Raw genomic sequence first — 18,452 nt, forward strand, 5'->3', positions numbered from 1 at the left:
GTGTAATGCTGATGTCCAAACCAAATAATGTATTGGGGCACCTGCCAATAATTATATTTGAATATAGCACGTGAGGGGTGCTATATTATAAACACCTTCTGATGTTTAGGAGGTGTGCCTAGATTTTCTGTCCTTACAGGAAGTAAATGAGAATTGTGTGCTATAGATTCTAGTATTCTCTTACATTCAGCTCAGTTACGTCCCCATCTCTGTTAGCTAAGAACCAAGAAGTAGGCCAAAAAAGAAAAAGAAAACAAAATGAAAGAGGGGAGACAAAATCTGTCGCAAAGATGATCTTAAAACTGGGTTGTTAGGGAAGCATTTTAGGATTTAGAGTCCATTTGCTTTGGTCACCATGGATTTGTTAAGTTGTCTTAACCAGGCAAAATAATTCATGTCACTTTAATAACTCTCCTTGTGTTGTCAGTTTATTGATCTACAAAATTCTACATGGCATCTTATATTTGAAAACAGAGTTACTGCATTGCTTTGTCCAAAAGTCATGGTGAATTATTAAAATTATCTAAAGTGCAACTTTATTACATTACATATTTTTCATGTAGTCCCAAGAGAGATCTTTGCATAGGAAACATTTTCTTTGACTTATTATATCTATTTATATTAGAAGAGGGGAAACTCATTATTTTTAAATGTAAAGCATGGGTTGGATGGTTCTGGCTCCAGCAGAATTGATATATTGGCGAAACTTTGGGAAAAATCTATCAGATGCAATTTTACTCCTTTTTGTAGAAAGGCTTTTAACTAGGTTTAATTGCTTTTATGATGAAATCAAAACTTGGGCAGGGTAGTTTTGAAAATTTTTATTTTCTGTTGTGTCTTCAGAAAAGCCATGGAATATCATCAACATACTGTTCAACATCTTTCAGGAAATGCCTCTTTATTTCAAGCCTAGTGAATGTGGTTGTGTTGCTAGTTGCAGTTGGAAAGATGCTGTTTATGAGTTTATGTTTTTGAGAGTAGTTTTTGTTGGTATTCATAAGAAAGAAATGGAAAAGTAGGCTTAAAGTTAACATATGCCTGTTTTGAATTTTGCAGTCTAAATTTATTTTCCGTATGACTTTTCTCTCTTGCTATAAGGAAAATAAGCTTGAAGTACCATTATCACATTTTTTTTCAGCACTACATTGTACTTTAGTTTTTGGTCCCAACATAGATAATATATATAAAATGCATTTCTCAGGGAGCTTGTAACATGAGCATTCATTTTCATTTTTCCTGACAGAAGTCATTTTATATTGTTCAAAGAAAATCGTTCTTGTAGAAATTAAAGTGTATTTTTGCCATGATAAATTTATAGTAATGTATAATTTTTTAGAAGGTTTTTTTTCATGTTTCTCTGTTTTTTTTTTTTTTTAATTTTATTTTATTTTTAAACTTTACAATATTGTATTAGTTTTGCCAAATATCGAAATGAATCCGCCCCAGGTATACCTGTGTTCCCCATCCTGAACCCTCCTCCTTCCTCCCCGCCCCATACCCTCCCTCTGGGTCGTCCCAGTGCACCAGCCCCAAGCATCCAGTATTGTGCATCGAACCTGGACTGGCGACTCGTTTCATACATGATATTATACATGTTTCAATGCCATTCTCCCAAATCTCCCCACCCTCTCCCTCTCCCACAGAGTCCATAAGACTGATCTATACATCAGAAGGTGTTTATAATATTATAATACTTTATAATATTAGAAGGAGTTCCACTTTCAAGTTTTTAGAAAATTCTTAGTATATGGAAATATATAGGTATAGATCCTATTTTTAATCAGTTTTTGAAACTGACACTTGGATAATTACCGAGAAAGGCCATTGTGTGAGGCCAAAAATACAGTATACTGAAGCACAGGTTCTGGATCCAAACAGATTTAAATTTGACTCTGATCTCTATAATAGCTTGACCTTGAACAAGTCACTTAAATTTGGGAAGACAGTACCTCATCAAATATTAGTACCTATAAGTGAAGGGTTATTGTGAGGTACTTTATGTGGCCATATTAAGTAGCTTAGATTTTTTTGTTTAATTTAAAATTAAAATCTCTAATATTGAGTACAATCTTGAAATTAAAGTAATTACAAAAAGCTTTGGTATCTGTGACAGATTTTTGAGCAGTTCTTAATGTTGTATCTTATCATATATTCTACACTTCTCAGAATATGTCTTTTTTTTTTTTCTTTTTGGCCATTCCACCTGGCATGCAAGAACTTTGTTCCCTGACCAGGGATCGAACCATACCTCCTACAAGGGAAGGGAAGAGTCCTAACTACTAAACTGTCAGGAAATTTCATCAGAATACTCCTTTTAAATAAGCTAGATGCAACCCAGGACAGATAAAACATTTAGCAGAATTATCAGTTTCCTTGAAGAGTTTAAATTGTTTATATACCTAAACTTTTATTAGCAATAGCAGTCTGCATTTTTCAGTAGTCTAAAAGATTTTGCCTATTTTTAAGAAATTTACAACATTTGATTATTTCTGTATACATTAGAGGATACTGTACTTTGATGGGGTTGGTTAAGAGACAGGAAAGGTATTATAGATTTAAATTAGATATGTTTTAACTTTTATCCTGGAATTAAGTTTTTTTTTTTAAATATATATTTTAATTAATTTGTATAATGGGCTTCCCTGGTGGCTCAGCTGGTGAAGAATCTGCCTGCAATGTGGGAGACCTGGATTTGATCCCTGGGTTGGGAAAATATCCTGGAGGAGGGAAAGGCTATCCACTTCAGTATTCTGGCCTGGAGAATTCCATGGAGTGTATAGCCCATGGGGTCACAAAAGTGTCGGATGCAACTGAGCAAATATAACACATTTATTGAGAACTTTCTATGTTATGAGCTAGGCACAGGACTGGATATCTCATAAAAATGGTTTTGATTTGATTTGTAATTATTTCTGATCTGTTCTAATCTTTTAGTTCAATCAGTTCAATCCCCCAGTCATGTCCAACTCTTTGCAACCCCATGAACTGCAGCATGCCAGGCCTCCCTGTCCATCACCAACTCCTGGAGTTCACCCAAACTCATGTCCATTGAGTCGGTGATGCCATCCAACCATCTCATCCTCTATTGATCCCTTCTCTTCCCGCCTTCAATCTTTCCCAGCATCAGGGTCTTTTCCAATGAGTCAGTTCTTTGCATCAGGTGGCCAAAGTATTGGAGTTTCAGCTTCAGCATCAGTCCTTCCAGTGAACACCCAGGACTGATCTCCTTTAGGATGATCTTTGCTAAGTCGCTTCAGTCATGTCCGACTCTTTGCTACCCCATAGACGGCAGCCCACCAGGCTTTCCCGTCCTGGGGATTCTCCAGGCAAGAACACTGGAGTGGATTGCCATTTCCTTCTCCAATGCATGAAAGTGAAAAGTGAAAGTGAAGTCACTCAGCCGTGTCCGACTCTAGCGACCCCATGGACTGCAGCCTACCAGGCTCCTCTATCCATGGGATTTTCTAGGCAAGAGTACTGGAATGATACTAAACCTGCTTTTTTTCTCATTATAAAAATATTAACAACTAGCCCAATAGTTATATTTCATCTTAATCCATGGGTTGTTTAAACTTTAAGGAAAACTAACAGGTTAAGCTTTAGGTATAACAGAAAAAATGTATAAATGGCATTTTAAAATATTTTATTGATGGTTACATTTATAAATATACACATACACATGTGCTTTTTTAAAATTCTGTGATAAAATGGTACCACAAAAGGCAAACTTTAACCTGTGAGTCACAGAATTCAGGTCTCATTATATGTCAAGGACCACTTACAGGTCCTCTCTCATGTTTGTAAACTGAATTTTTAAAGTCTTAAGCTAAACACGTATTTTTCATATTGTAGAATATTTAGATTGGGTAGTTACTGTTTGCTGAATAGTTGCCAGGTATATCCCCATCAGGCTTTCCTGGTGGCTTAGTCGGTAAAGAAACCGTTACCTGCGATGCAGAAGACCGTTTGACCCCTGGGTCGGGAGATCCCCTGGAGGAGGGCGTGGCAACCCACTCCAGTATTCTTGCCTGGAGAATCCCATGGACAGAGAAACCTGGCGGGCTGCAGTCCGTGGAGTTGCAAAGAGTCGGACATGACTGAATGACTAACACACACACACGTATCCCAATCATTGTTTTCTTGCAGATCTGTAATGAGTTATAGTTAATCCCTCAGTATTATACATTTTAAAGCCATGTTTATGTTTAAATATTATGCAGCATGTGCTGTGCTGTGCTTAGTCGCTCTGTTGTGTCCAACTCTTTGTGACCCTATGGATTGTAGGCTGCCAGGCTCCTCTGTCCATGGGAGTTCTCCAGACAACAATACTGGAATGGGTTGCTGTGCCCTCCTCAAGGGGATCTTCCCAACCCATGGATTAAACCCAGGTCTCCCGCACTGCAGATGGATTCTTTACTGTCTGAGCCACCAGGGTAGCCCCATTATACAACATACTTTTAATAATAGATCTTCCAGATGTTTTCAAGGAATGCATCTGCTGCTGGTCAGTAAAATAGTTGCTGTAGCCTTACTGTCTATCAGATCAGATCAGTCGCTCAGTCGTGTCCGACTGTTTGCAACCCCATGAATCGCAGCACATCAGGCCTCCCTGTCCATCACCAACTCCCGGAATTCACTCAGACTCACATCCATCGAGTCAGTGATGCCATCCAGCCATCTCATCCTCTGTTGTCCCCTTCTCCTCCTGCCCGCAATGCCTCCCAGCATCAGGGTCTTTTCCAATGAGTCAACTCTTCGCATGAGGTGGCCAAAGTACTGGAGTTTCAGCTTTAGCATCATTCCTTCCAGAGAAATCCCAGGGCTGATCTCCTTTAGAATGGACTGGTTGGATCTCCTTGCAGTCCAAGGGACTCTCAAGTCTTCTCCAACACCACAGTTCAAACGCGTCAATTCTTCGGCACTCAGCCTTCTTCACAGTCCAACTCTCACATCCATACATGACCACAGGAAAAACCATAGCCTCGACTAGACGGACCTTTGTTGGCAAAGTAATGTCTCTGCTTTTGAATATGCTATCTAGGTTGGTCATAACTTTCTTTCCAAGGAGTAAGTGTCTTTTAATTTCATGGCTGCAGTCACCATCTGCAGCAGAAAAATAAAGTCTGACACTGTTTCCACTGTTTTCCCATCTATTTCCCATGAAGTGATGGGACCGGATGCCATGATCTTCGTTTTCTGAATGTCGAGCTTTAAGCCAAGTTTTTCACTCTCCACTTTCACTTTCATCAAGAGGCTTTTGAGTTCCTCTTCACTTTCTGCCATAAGGGTGGTGTCATCTGCATATCTGAGGTTATTGATATTTTTCCCGGCAATCTTGATTCCAGCTTGTGCTTCTTCCAGTCCAGCGTTTCTCATATTGTACTCTGCATAGAAGTTAAGTAAACAGGATGAAAATATACAGCCTTGACGTACTTCTTTCCCTATTTGGAACCATTCTGTTGTTCCATGTCCAGTTCTAACTGTTGCTTCCTGACCTGCATACAAATTTCTCAAGAGGCAGGTCAGGTGGTCTGGTATTCCCATGTCTTTCAGAATTTTCCACAGTTTATTGTGATCCACACAGTCAAAGGCTTTGGCATAGTCAATAAAGCAGAAGTAGATGTTTTTCTGGAAATTTCTTGCTTTTTCCATGATCCAGCAGATGTTGGCAATTTGATCTCTGGTTCCTCTTCCTTTTCTAAAACCAGCTTGAACATCAGGAAGTTCATGGTTCACATATTGCTGAAGCCTGGCTTGGAGAATTTTGAGCATTACTTTACTAGCGTGTGAGATGAGTGCAAACTGTCTATAAGAACTTTAAAAAGAACCAAACAAAAAAAGTTGATGTAAGAACATTGCTACTCAGAAAAAGCTATTAATTATTGTATGGAAGTCAGATCTGAGTTTCAACTATGGCTGTGCCACTTGCTAGCTGTGTGACCTAAGGTAAGCTACTCAGCTTTCCTAATCCTTCATTTTCTCATTTCTTTGTCTTGTCTTTTAGAAATAAGATGAAGTATTTCTAATATTTGGCTTCCAAAAGATTCTGCTGGTATAAGAGAGAAGGTCATCAACTAGAAATATTAATTCAAAAGTTGGAAATTGCACACATTCAAAATGTGAAAACTGTTGTTTAACTGTTGTGTGGTAATATGTGCTTAACTTTAAAGAAGAATTTTATAAGCTGAACTATAATTTTGTTTAGTAAACTCAGTGCACTAGGGAATCAGCCCAGATGATGCTCTCATTTTCTTGAACACTGCTGGAAAATTTGGTGACCAACTGGTTTTTTTGTTTGTTTCTTCTTTGGGTAAAGTCTCTCCCCTGACCCCCAAGTCTTTTAAATTTCTTACTATGGAAAAATTTAAACATATTCAATAATAGAATATATAGCAAAATCCCATGTACATGTCACCTGGCTTCCAACAATGATCAGCTCCTTGACAGTCCTCTTTCATCTATCTTCCTAACCCTCTCTTCCTGCTTTCATGTTATTTTGAAACATTTCCTAGGTACTGTATCATTTCATCTGTAAATGGTTTGGTATGTGTTTCTAAAAGATAGTCTTTTTTTCCCTCTTAAAAACACACAAATATATCTTCTAGTTGTTTTTTTAAAAAAAGACAGTGAGAAACTGAGGCAAGGCCCATATTTTTGTTGTACCTGCCCAGCCTGTTTTACTGCCCAACCTGATGCTAATCTCTAAAAAAGCCACTATTGGCCACATCTCCCTTCTCAGACAAGAAGAGTGCTGGTGGTCACATGTCTGTCAAAGAAAAGGGAGAGAGATCCAACAAAACACTAGAATATCAGCTGATGACCAGACACTCGGGAGGAGATTGTCCAGTTTTCTCTACGCCATCTCAGCTTTCTCCTGGGTTTATATTTCTGTGAATTTGTGAGAAGCTTCTCCAAAAGGAGAGAGAACAGGAAGGACTCAGAGCTTTTGGGCTATATTTTTGTTTGTTTTTAAGGGGAATTTAAAGGTTTGTGATCTTTTCCAGGCCTTTGGACTGCATCACACTTTTTCATCTCTTGTTTTTCAACCCACAAATGTTTTATGCCTTCTATGGACCGTATGGTGGGAGTGCATGACCAAGGTAGACACTCTCCTCCTCATGAACTGAGGTGTCGGTGACATCTTGCTTTGTGCCTGAATATTGAGAAGTGCTGCCTTCTCAGGAGACACTGGAGAGCTAAGGATCTGAGGGTGGTAGCTATGAGAGCCCAGAGGCTGACAGTGGGTACAGGCTGCCTTTTGATGTTATGGTCAAGGCTCATGGAAGAGAGAAATGTTATGGATTGTGTGGGTTACAGGATACAAACCTCACTTTAGGAATAAAGATTGTGTATTTGGGTGACCATTCTCTCTGATGACTCCGGACCCTGATCACACCCAGCAGATACATAGCAGAGGAATGCTGATTGCCAGTAAGCAGCCAAAGATAGAGGAATGGCCTGAGTTTTAATAGAACTTACTCACTTTCCTGAATTAATGATCTCTTGCCCCAAATAGTATATTAAGTAGGAAAGATCTTTCCCCCCCCCTTTTTTGTTTCTCTATGAAAATGAGCCATAGGAAGTAGCACGGAACAGCTGAATTATTAAGATACAAACAATACCTAATTTAATATGTTGGTTTGGGGCTCTTCTGCTATTGCACTGGAGAGAGAAGGAGCAGAGGGAATGTTTATTGAGTGGATCTCCTAACTGGTGGGTATTGTGCATGATCTATTATGGACTTTATTTCATTTCTCCTCAACCCAGTTTTTATAAGGGACATGTGTGAAGTAAGGGAGATCCTTATTTCACTGATGAAATCAAGGTTCAGAGATATGATGTCAAGACCATTTGTCTAGTAAGTGGTGATTTAAACACAAGTCTTAGAATAGATTTTAGTTATTTTCGTCTGCCAGGTAAAGTGGAAATGAACAAATGGTTAACAAGAAGAAGGGGTCTATTGATTTAGGAACTGACTAATCAAGTCTAGAATGCCAAGTTGTTTTTTTAATATAGTCAAGTGGTGACAAGAAATATTTATCACTTTAAGGATTTCTAATACTGAACATGAATGTGGTTTATTTAGTGAAGGTGGAATAAAAGCAAATTTTCTCAAGGGCTTTCTGGAGAGATCTGATTCATCAGTTCACATGGGAGAAAATGGAGCTATTGATTCAATCAGGGTAATATACTAAAGACATTGATCCGTTTTGTTATAGTTTATTATTCTATTAGGAAACACTTGGTAGCCTAAGATCTGTAAGACTGTTTGCCTCATTATAAAGTGTTCATAACGAGAAAACACTGACTGAAGAGGGACCCTGCTAAGAAATATGAGATGCTAGTAACTGTAGTTTTTTCCTACTTGAGATAATTACTTCTTTCACTTTAACCTCTGACACTTGTTCTCTGCATTCAGACCCTGTATACAAGTGAAGGATATCATAGGTTGTGACAAAGTTCATTTAATAACGGACCACTTTTCTGAGCTTCTGCTATGAAGTAGACTCCACCACTTACTTGGTGACTTTGAGTGTAAGTAGTTAACATCTCATAGCTTCATGAGAAGCCTAAAATGGGGGCGATAATTGTACCCACTTTACATGATGGTTGTGAGGAACTAGTGTACAGAAATCATGCATCTTTTATCTGAGACACAGAGCCAGAAGAGATGTTAGCCATTTTAATAATGATGGCGGCAATGATGAGGAACTTACTTTGCCCTGCACAGTTGCTGCAGTCTGTGGCTTTGGGGATGAGTGGAGCTCACAGTCCAGGGAAGGAGGGAGTGGGTAGTCATCATAGACTTTGTTCATAAATATGGGCTGTCAGTGTGCTTGGCAGATACGGGAAAAGGGGACTTGTGTTTGCATAGGGATGGAAGGGTCATCTGACAGTGGAATCTTGAAAGCTGACTATATTGTCAACTTTTGATGTCTGTGGCCTTAAATATTTAATCCAAGAAAATATTTACGTTTTGGCAAATTTTGGATTAAAACTGTCATAGTTGCCTTTGATTAATTATGGGCTCTCCTGGCATCTCAAATTTCATATTTTTTTTGGCAGCTGTTATACTGGCACAGACTTTGCCTTTCAGACCAAAATGTTTTCCTTTCCCTTCTTCACCAGGGAGAAACTTCGAGAGTAAGCCAGAAAGAGAAACTTCCATAAGCTAGTACAGATACATAGCAATCTGAGAATGATGCTCACAGTCATGTATGTCTTTATGGGAAGACAGTGAGTAAAGGGTGTAGCTGAATTTTGGCTCTGGTTCTTAAGAATGTCAGTTCACTTCAATTGCTCAGTTGTGTCTGACTCTTTGCGACCCCATGGACTGTAGCATGCCGGGCCTCCCTATCCATCACCAACTCCTGGAGTTTACTCAAACTCATGTCCATTGAGTCGGTGATGCCATCCAACCATCTCATCCTCTGTCGTCCCCTTCTCCTCTTGCCTTCAGTCTTTCTCAGCATCAGGGTCTTTTCCAGTGAGTCAGTTCTTCGAATCAGGTGGCCGAAGTATTGGAATTTCAGCTTCAGCATCAGTCCTTCCAATGAATGTTCAGGATTTATTTCCTTTAGGATGGATTGGTTGGATCTCCTTGCAGTCCAAGGGACTCGTGCTTTAGTCAGGTCTAGTAATGCTAAAACATACTAACTCAAGTATGACAAGACAAGAACCAGTAATGGAGTGGTTATAGTGGTGGTTCTGTTGAAATTGAACTGAATTGTAATTTTTTGCCAATTTATGCATCTTAGAGCTTGGAAGAGAGGACTTTGATTTTGAGAGCAAAACCTTTCTCTTCAAAAGTAAACTGTAAAATAGTTGATATTTAAGCTGGACTGCATCATAATTGTTAAACAGGATGTAAGCTATAAATCACATCCCAAAGTATCTAATGAAATTAACCTGTGGAATGGAATTGCTTAACTCAGTAGTTCTCAAAGCGTGGTCCCCATCTTCACTTGGAAATTTAGTAGAAATGTAAATTCTTGGACCTACTGAGACCTACTGAATGAAAAACTTTGGGTGTTGCCTCAGTAGGCTGTGTTTCAATAGGACCTCCAAATGATTTTGATATACTCTTAAATATGAGAAACACTGGCTTTTATTGTTCATCTGGATATATTTTTTGAAGTCTACGAAATAGTAATTTTGGTTTGTGGCACAGTTGCAGTCAGGTTGTTCATCCTGGTAGTAATAGACCCACAGGTTCATGTGCTTCTTGTGGCTACTTCTGGGAAGTTACAAAAAGCCATGTCATCAGTTACTTGCTGATGTAAATCTTCCTATTTTGCTGTGGCAGTCAGGATTATTCAGGTGTATATTAAAAGGACAGATCTTGCTCTTTGAAATGCTAATTTGTTTTGTCAGAAGGTTATTTTTATCAACTTTGATTTTCATAGTGGCTTTTGTGGTTTTTCCTTTAGAAATTGCCCTGTGAAGTAGAGATGACATAAATTGAAACCAACCAGTTGCGATGCAACTCAATGTATTAAATACAACAACTCAGGTTACCAAAAAAAAGAAAAAAAAAAAGATCTCTGCATTGTAATTAAGTTTGCTTTGCTGAGCCTTGAAAATAATTGGTGGTCTTTTATTTTCATTCGTGGTTGTTAAGCTCACATTTCTAAAGTCAGGCTGGTGGTTCAAATTCTGCATTCTCTGCTTAACCTGACACTGATAAAGTTAGTTAATCATGCTAAGCTACGCCGTCTTATCTGTGAAATGGGATAATAACTGAACACTTACTGTATAGAATTTTTGTGAGGACTAAATGAGATTATGCATGTAAAGCATTCAGTTCAGTTCAGTCGCTCAGTCGTGTCCGACTCTTTGTGACTCCATGAATCACAGCATGCCAGGCCTCCCTGTCCATCACCAGCTCCTGGAGTTCACTCATACTGCATTAGATCTTGATAAATGTTACCTGATACTATTACTGTTACTACCATTTCTGCTCCTGTGGTTGGCTGTAGTTAACCTAGAGATGCAAGTTAGGTCTCTTAATTTGTGGACCACATCGATCTGTCATCTCAACAGGAAGAAGGAAGATAAGGCTTCTCTCTCTCTCATGTTTTTAGTGGCTCTGATATTATCCTATATTACCTATGTACATTTTGTTGTTTTTTTTTCATTTATTGAGTCATACTTGAGTGCCTCCTGTTTGCTAGGTACTAGCAATGGCACCCCACTCCAGTACTCTTGCCTGGAAAATCCCACAGAGGAGCCTGGTAGGCTGCAGTCCATAGGGTCGCTAAGAGTCGGACATGACTGAGCAACTTCACTTTCACTTTTCCCTTTCATGCATTGGAGAAGGAAATGGCGACCCACTCCAGTGTTCTTGCCTGGAGAATCCCAGGGACGGGGGAGCCTGGTGGGCTGCGTCTGTGGGGTCGCACAGAGTCGGACACGACTGAAGCGACTTAGCAGCAGCAGCAGCAGCCAGCATGTCCCTCACCCCAGAACCCTTAAGGCAGGCAGAGTGTCTCATTTATTCTAATACGTATCTTAATTAGTGTGGTCTTTTGACTGCCATGACCATTATTTTACCCAAGGTAGCGCCACCTGCTTTGGAGTGAAACTTGGGCTCTTGAATCCAGACTAAGCTGCTGAACTAAGCAGTAATCTATCTGTGCAATAAACTGTGTTTTTCCCTGGTCTTAGTTTTTATCATTAAATTGAGAATTGTTGTTTAATTGCTCAGTTGTGTCCGACTCTTTTGTGACCCCATAGATTGTAGCCCCTCAGACTCCTGTCCATGGGATTCTCCAGGCAAGAATACTGAAGTGGGTTGCCATTTCCTTCTCCAAAATTGAGAATAATACAATCTAAATTATAAGGAGGTTTGAAGATTACTAATGACAGTATTTAAAAACTACCTAGAATATTGTCAGATACTTAGTAGATTCTCAATAAAGACTAGATCTGCTTTTCTCTGTGGGCTGCCAAGATAAACTGGCAGTGGCGGGTTGAAGCAAATAGAGTTGTCAGTGTTTTTGTTTTGTTTGAGCTTTTATTGGAAATCAGGACATTCCCCCTTTAACAAATTGTTTTTTTTACTTTTTTGATAAAGCTTGTTATTTTGCATTATGTATAGCATAATGAAAACATAGTGACTGTCCTTTTAAGACTTACAAGAGTTCATTTTCTTGTTAATAAGATTAATTAACTCCCACCTTTTTGTGGGCAAGAAGTTATAAACTTTCATCAGTCATCCTCGTTCACATCTTAGATTCCTGCCAAACTCATTATAATTTAAACTGCAAATCTTGAAAGAGCACAGACTGTTTTAGGATATGGGAAAGCTAAAATACAGATGTATTTTGTTGCTGGGAAAGGAACCTTAGAGGTTTAATTAGACTCTTTCCTATTTCAGATCAGGAATGAGGTCTAGAGGATGAAAGTGCTCAAGCTCACATGACATGTCACACTTCCTAATGTCTAATGCTCCGCGGATTTAGGCTGATGTTCATATTTTGGTCACCATCTCAAGTTAAATTAAGAAGAGCTATTACTTAACAGAATTTCTATTTTATAGTTAGTTTACTTTCTGGGAAATGAATTCTAGAAAATAAATAAATGATTATGATGTTTGGGTTAATTAGTAAGCCAAAAAGGCAAAATCAAAGGATGAAACGTAGAAATCAGAACACTCTTGATTTGACACCCTGGTTTTTGGGCAGAAAAACCAGCATTGTTTGTCTGCTCTTATTTCTTGGGTTTATTGGTGTCTGTTCCCCTCCATCTACTTCTTAATGGCACAGATGTTTACACTTTAGTCCTTTTGGTAAAATTGGGTATTTAAAATAGAAAAAAATCAGTGAGAGAGTAATCAAAAATGATAAACTTTGGACCCTGCCTGAGAACAGAACATTTGCTTGGCAAAATATGTGGCTTGAATTACTATAGCATCATAAGAAACAAAGTGTTATATAAATGTAAAGTAGTTGTAATAATTATAATTTCAAATAAGATTGAATTGTGGGGAGAAGTACGTGTTAGACATATTAGGCAAGAATACTGGAATGGGTTGCCATTTTCTTCTCCAGGGGATCTTTACCACCCAGGGAATCGAACCCAGGCCTCCTGCATTGCAGGCGGATTGTTTACCCACTGACCTACAAAGAGAGCGAACATATTAGACCAGGGTTGGCAAAAATGTGGTACTTGTGCCAGTGGGACTTGTATCTTGCATTTACACATACGTGTCTTTTGAGACACTGTTTTCTTCTAAATCCATTCAGAGCCTGAAAATTCTTCTTAACACATTGCATCTGAGAGTCAGAGTTTGTATATTGGTGTTTATTTATCAGATTTATATTGTGACAAATGAAAACTAGTAAAAGTATAAAAAGGATAGAGAGTTTTTTGTTTTTTAATTCCACCAAGCACTACTGAAAATTTAGATATTCATTTAGGGTTTTAGTTTTAATGTACTCTACCAATCATAAGTCAGTGGTGGTTAGTTTAGCAAAAACCTTTATGTTTTAGACAATAGTCTGGAGAGTCCTGGGGCAAGGCGGTATGAAGTGGCTTTGCTGAATTCCACTACATTTGGAAACCTCTAGGTGAAAAGGATGCTTCTTTACTTACCAGAAGCAGCTGTCATAAAACAAACCAAACAAAAACACTGATTTTTTTTTTTACCAACTCATTCTCTTGGGTGCTTTTGTCATTCCGTGATTGGCAAAACGCAAGTCCTGAAGGTTCACAGGCTGCTCACTACTGTAGTTGCATTAAAAAAACAGGCTGAGGTCTCCTGTTACATCTCCCCCGTAGCCATCACAGTTTCATTTTGCTTACCTACCCCCCACCCCGCCCAGCTCTGAAAGGGGATTTAAAAAACAAACCTCAAGATAAGGAAATAGGAGAGAAAAAATGCTTTCAACACTTAATAAAAATTACTCAAAGAAACGCCTTCATTCATCAATTGAGGAAACGTGTGTGCTTTCTAAGCTGCCAGACCCTGTGTGAGGTACAGTGATACAGATACGTGGAACAAGGCTTTTCAGCCTGTTTCACATCATGGCATACATAGAAAATGAAAATACAGAAGCAGAAATCATCTGCCAGGGAGTTCCTGCCACACCAGGCCCTATGGACAGTCCTGTGTGTTGAGGAGATGAACATCTCAACATACCATCACCCTTTGGGAATTGTACACATGGGGAACATTTGATGTAAGACATACTTTCTACCCTTGGGAAACCCACAGTCAGAGGACATAGGCAAGTGAAGACTCTGAGCATTAGTGTCTCCAAGACTGGCTTTGTTGTGGAAATAGAGATAGTGGCTGGCCTGATTTTGAGTGTGGATTTTAGATTGTTGAAGGGAGGACAGATCCAGTGACTGCAGAATGAGATAGTGGAATTTGTTCTTAACTTCTTTCTCCAGTTATGCCTCAAATCCACTTGACTTCCAAAAGAATACGCATTAAAGTTTTGATTTAATTCAGTGCTTGAGATGAGGAAGGATAAAAACAGAAGAGTTTCTCCTTTTTGTGAACATTTACTCTTAGAAATTCTCATTCTGGCCACCTGTCCTCTTGCCTCTTTCTATTGACCATATTGAGAAGATGAGGACAATGAGGAAAGAATCAGGAGGAAAAGTGGGAAAGATATTCTGGAGGAGCCATACTAGTTTAGAGCAGAAGAGCATGTTAAGACATCTACTCCCCTTCCCATTTTTATCCCATGCCGTCCTAGGGGAAAAAACCTGTAACATTCTCTACTTTAAATATAGATGATATCCCAATATAACTACCCTTGGACCCTTCAGGTTGTGGAACTTAAAAAAAAAAGTTTGTGTTCCACCCATAAGAGTGAACATTTTTGGATATCTGTTTGGTGGGTGGGGTCAGAAGGAGTGGTCCCTGTTTCAGGGAAGAAGAGTAAGAGTGCAGCTGCCGTCTGTGGGGTCGCACAGGGTCAGACATGACTGAAGCGACTTAGCAGCAGGGTGAGTAGTCTTAGGGAAGGACAGAGGAGAAATGTCAGAATGATCGAAAGATGGGGGACATACTCTATCAAACATAAAGTTCTAAGTTAGCTGAAATGTGGAAAATGAGAGCCCAGCAAGTCTGAAAGAAAAGGGGCGGGGGTGGATAAAATTAGGCAAATTCTTTTAAAAAGCCAAAGCTTTGAATTAAAAAGTAATGAGAGAAAAATATCATTGAAGAGAGAGTTCTGAAATCACGCTTCTGAAATTCCTTTGGAAGCCCCCCTTTCTTTCTTTCTTTATTTTTTTTTGGTTTCTTCACTTTTATTTAGGTAACGTAATTTAATGCATACATTAAACTGTTAAAAAAAAAATCAGTAAATGGAATCACACCAAGGAAAATCTGCATACTATTTCCACTAGAAAAATTTTATCTATATAAAATTTGGTTCCGTTTCTTCTCCTTTATCTCTGCCATTCAAATTTAAATGCTTTAATTTTATTCAAGCAAAAATCACATATCTGACATAATAAAATACTTCACGTCATTAAATTAATAGGGTTTAGTTGAATTAGGTGTGCTCATTTTTCCTATGTTATTTCTCTACTTTTATTCTTCTGAGTTAACTCAGTAAGGCATGTCTGTTTTCCCACATCCAGCAATACAAGTGTTATAGAAGTATAATTTGTAACATTAGTAACTAGATTCATCATTAATCTTCATGTTGTTTCCCTTATTATATGGTATTTCCATATTTCTAGATATTTCAGTCTTACACTTTCCAACAAGGATTAAGCCATTAGTTTAAAAATACTATTAAATTTCCAGACTAAATAACACTTGGCCCACTTAGAGCGATGCTGTCGTGAGAGGTCCTTGCACAGCTATTGCTTCGGTCTCAACACAGCCTCCTTTGGGCAAAGCAGCAACCTGGTAAGCAGCTCTTGCAGGAAAACTACTCTGAAAATATTGTTTGTAGACATCATTGACAGTACTGAAGTCATTTATGTCAGCCAGCAAAACAGTTGCTTTTACCACATTCGTGAAGTCATAGCCTGCTGCTTTCAGAATTTCACCTATGTTTGTAAGAGCCTGTTTAGCCTCTTCTGCCACCCCTCCTGGCACAAGCTGTCCACTTGCAGGGTCCATGCCTAGCTGTGCTGAAATGTAAATGGTCCTGTCGACTAACACAGCCTGACTGTAGGGACCAGTGGCCGCGGGGGCTTTCGTGGTGCTGATTATCTTTCTGACCAAAGACAACATGGTTAACCCTTCCCCCTTGCTGCCCCTCGGAAACAACTACACAGAACTCGGTTCTCGCTCGCTCTTCACCTCCCCCTTTTCTTTAATAACCTTGCTGTGGTCTTTGTAAGTATATATTTATTCTCAAGATGGGTCAGAAACAGGTATTACACTGCTTTCCCTTTAGTATTTAATTTGAAAATGTTTTCATTTCCTTTTCACTGTCGAGCTAAACTTTGGTTTTAATGATGTCTAATACCCTGAAGAATGCCGCAGCATCAGCATGGTTGTGTATTTTCAGATTCCTCACCCATTCATGAAGTCCATTTTGTTAAGCCAGGGTTGAGACCAGCAGTGTTCTCCATATCCTGTCTTCCTTTTATTCTAATGGCAGAAAAATCAAGACTACTTTGCTACTTAGTGGTCTTGTAGACATTTGATGACTATTTTCAGATCTTGGCTTATAAGTAAATATAGCTATTCTGAATAGAACATGTAGATGTCACCTTAACAGAATACTGCTGAAACAAGTTTGGGAAGCTTTGCCACATTACTGAAATCTTAAGTGACAGAAAAAGATTATGAATTCTGTTTTTATATATGTTTAATATTCTTAACCATATGGAAATTAGTTTTTGCTTTGTTTTTGAAAGTAATGCTTTTATTGAAAATTATTATTGGAAATCAAGTCAGTCTTTGCTGAGCCCTGGGTACTTGTGATTTTGATATTTTGCAAGTGTTAAAAATAAAATGTAGTAATAATGTGCCTTACATGGAGAGGGAAGAAAATTCCTGCTTTTTGATCTGTGTCTCATCAGATGCAGCTTATTATTTTCTTTTATAATTATATGCTATTTTAAAAGTGGTTTGTGGCTGTTTGTGTTTACAGGATCGCCCCAGGACTTTTGACATGCACTCATTGGAGAGTTCACTCATTGACATAATGAGAGCTGAAAATGATTCAATTAAAGGTAATTTTCCAAATATAACTGTTTGATTTTAGTAAATAGTGTAAAATGTGTATTATTATCTGAGTAACTTGATGAGCAATATGGCGAATATTATAGGTTCACATTTTGTATCCAGTTCCATCTATTTTATACATGTATCTCATTTTGTTCAAAAATCAAACTTACTTGATAGACATCCACTGTAAGCCCTTTACAGTACCAATTAAGGGAACTACAAGAGTACTGATTGCTAAGGGAGGGCAGTTAACTGGAAAGATGGGAACCATACTTCTCATTTTTTTTTAATCTTTCAGGCAAAACCTGCTTAGTATTGCTCACCTGTATGTCTGCTCACCAATGACAATAACCATACACTAGGAAGAGTTCAAATGTTGATAGAGCTTTCAGCCTAGTTTCACATTTTTTTTTTTAATTGCTAACAGTTTCAAAGTTAAAATGAAGCTTTGTAGTTCTTGAAATCCTTTTTATATATTATGTTAAAAAAGTCATGCTATTCCCACTTGGATTCTGGTATAAATTCTTGTACTGAATAAGATATTGCAGTTTGACTAGGCCTCAATTTCTTCATTTTTAATAAAGTACTTAGAACCACTCTTATAATAAGGGACTTAATAATGGGGAACTTGAAAAACACAGATGCCTGGGCCCCATTCCAGGTGTGGGGTGAAGCTTATGATTTTTTTTAATATCTCAGGTGATGTTCATGTGTAGCCAGAGATGAGAATGACCAGATTAGGTGTTCTTTAAGGGCCATTCTATCTCTGATGTTATGAAAACTACCCCACAAAATAAATATTTTTCTGCAAAAAATCTCATTTTACTATACTGCAGAGTTTTCCTGTTTGTTTTTAAAAACATTTGGGTTGTTTGGTATATTTGGTCCTGTCACTTAAGTTGTTCATTCATTCACTGTTTATGAGCCTGCTTTTTGCCAAGACAGCTTTGTACTGGGATCAAAGGTGGCAAGGAGCCTATATGACTTTAAGTGGTAACTATCTTGGCCTAGTTTTCTTTGTGTTTGGTTTACCATATTACTGATGCAGTAAAACTGTTTTTCAGCAGACCTATAACAGAAAATTTTTTAATGAGGATTTTTTTTAAGTCTGGAAAGATGAAAACTAATATGTGAAAAAATATGTATCTCTCTGATGAACAAAGTTTGAAATAGGATTATTTTGAATGTCTTTACTGAATTCCTCATGGACTTCTGATGGCTTCTAATGGGGTCGTATACTTTGTTTCTGAGGAAAGATGGTCTTTCAGAATTGGCTTTTTATTTTGTCACTTCTTAGCGCTCT

At 38.3% G+C, this 18,452-nt stretch overlaps 1 protein-coding gene and 1 pseudogene across 3 annotated transcripts in view; one reads left to right on the top strand and one right to left on the bottom strand.

The window, feature by feature from the left end:
* CPEB4 (cytoplasmic polyadenylation element binding protein 4) overlaps positions 1–18,452 on the top strand; it is a 72,471-nt gene that overhangs the window by 6,350 nt on the left and 47,669 nt on the right. For all 3 annotated transcript variants that reach the window (XM_070357432.1, XM_014479421.2, XM_070357433.1), the window contains exon 2: positions 17,073–17,154. In XM_070357432.1, the coding sequence (XP_070213533.1) occupies positions 17,073–17,154 (82 nt within the window). The remainder of the gene's footprint in view (positions 1–17,072; positions 17,155–18,452) is intronic.
* Positions 15,186–16,204, bottom strand: LOC102275996 (2-iminobutanoate/2-iminopropanoate deaminase pseudogene; annotated as a pseudogene).

This window comes from Bos mutus, chromosome 20 (genome assembly GCF_027580195.1).
Source record: "Bos mutus isolate GX-2022 chromosome 20, NWIPB_WYAK_1.1, whole genome shotgun sequence".
Lineage (NCBI taxonomy): Eukaryota > Metazoa > Chordata > Mammalia > Artiodactyla > Bovidae > Bos > Bos mutus.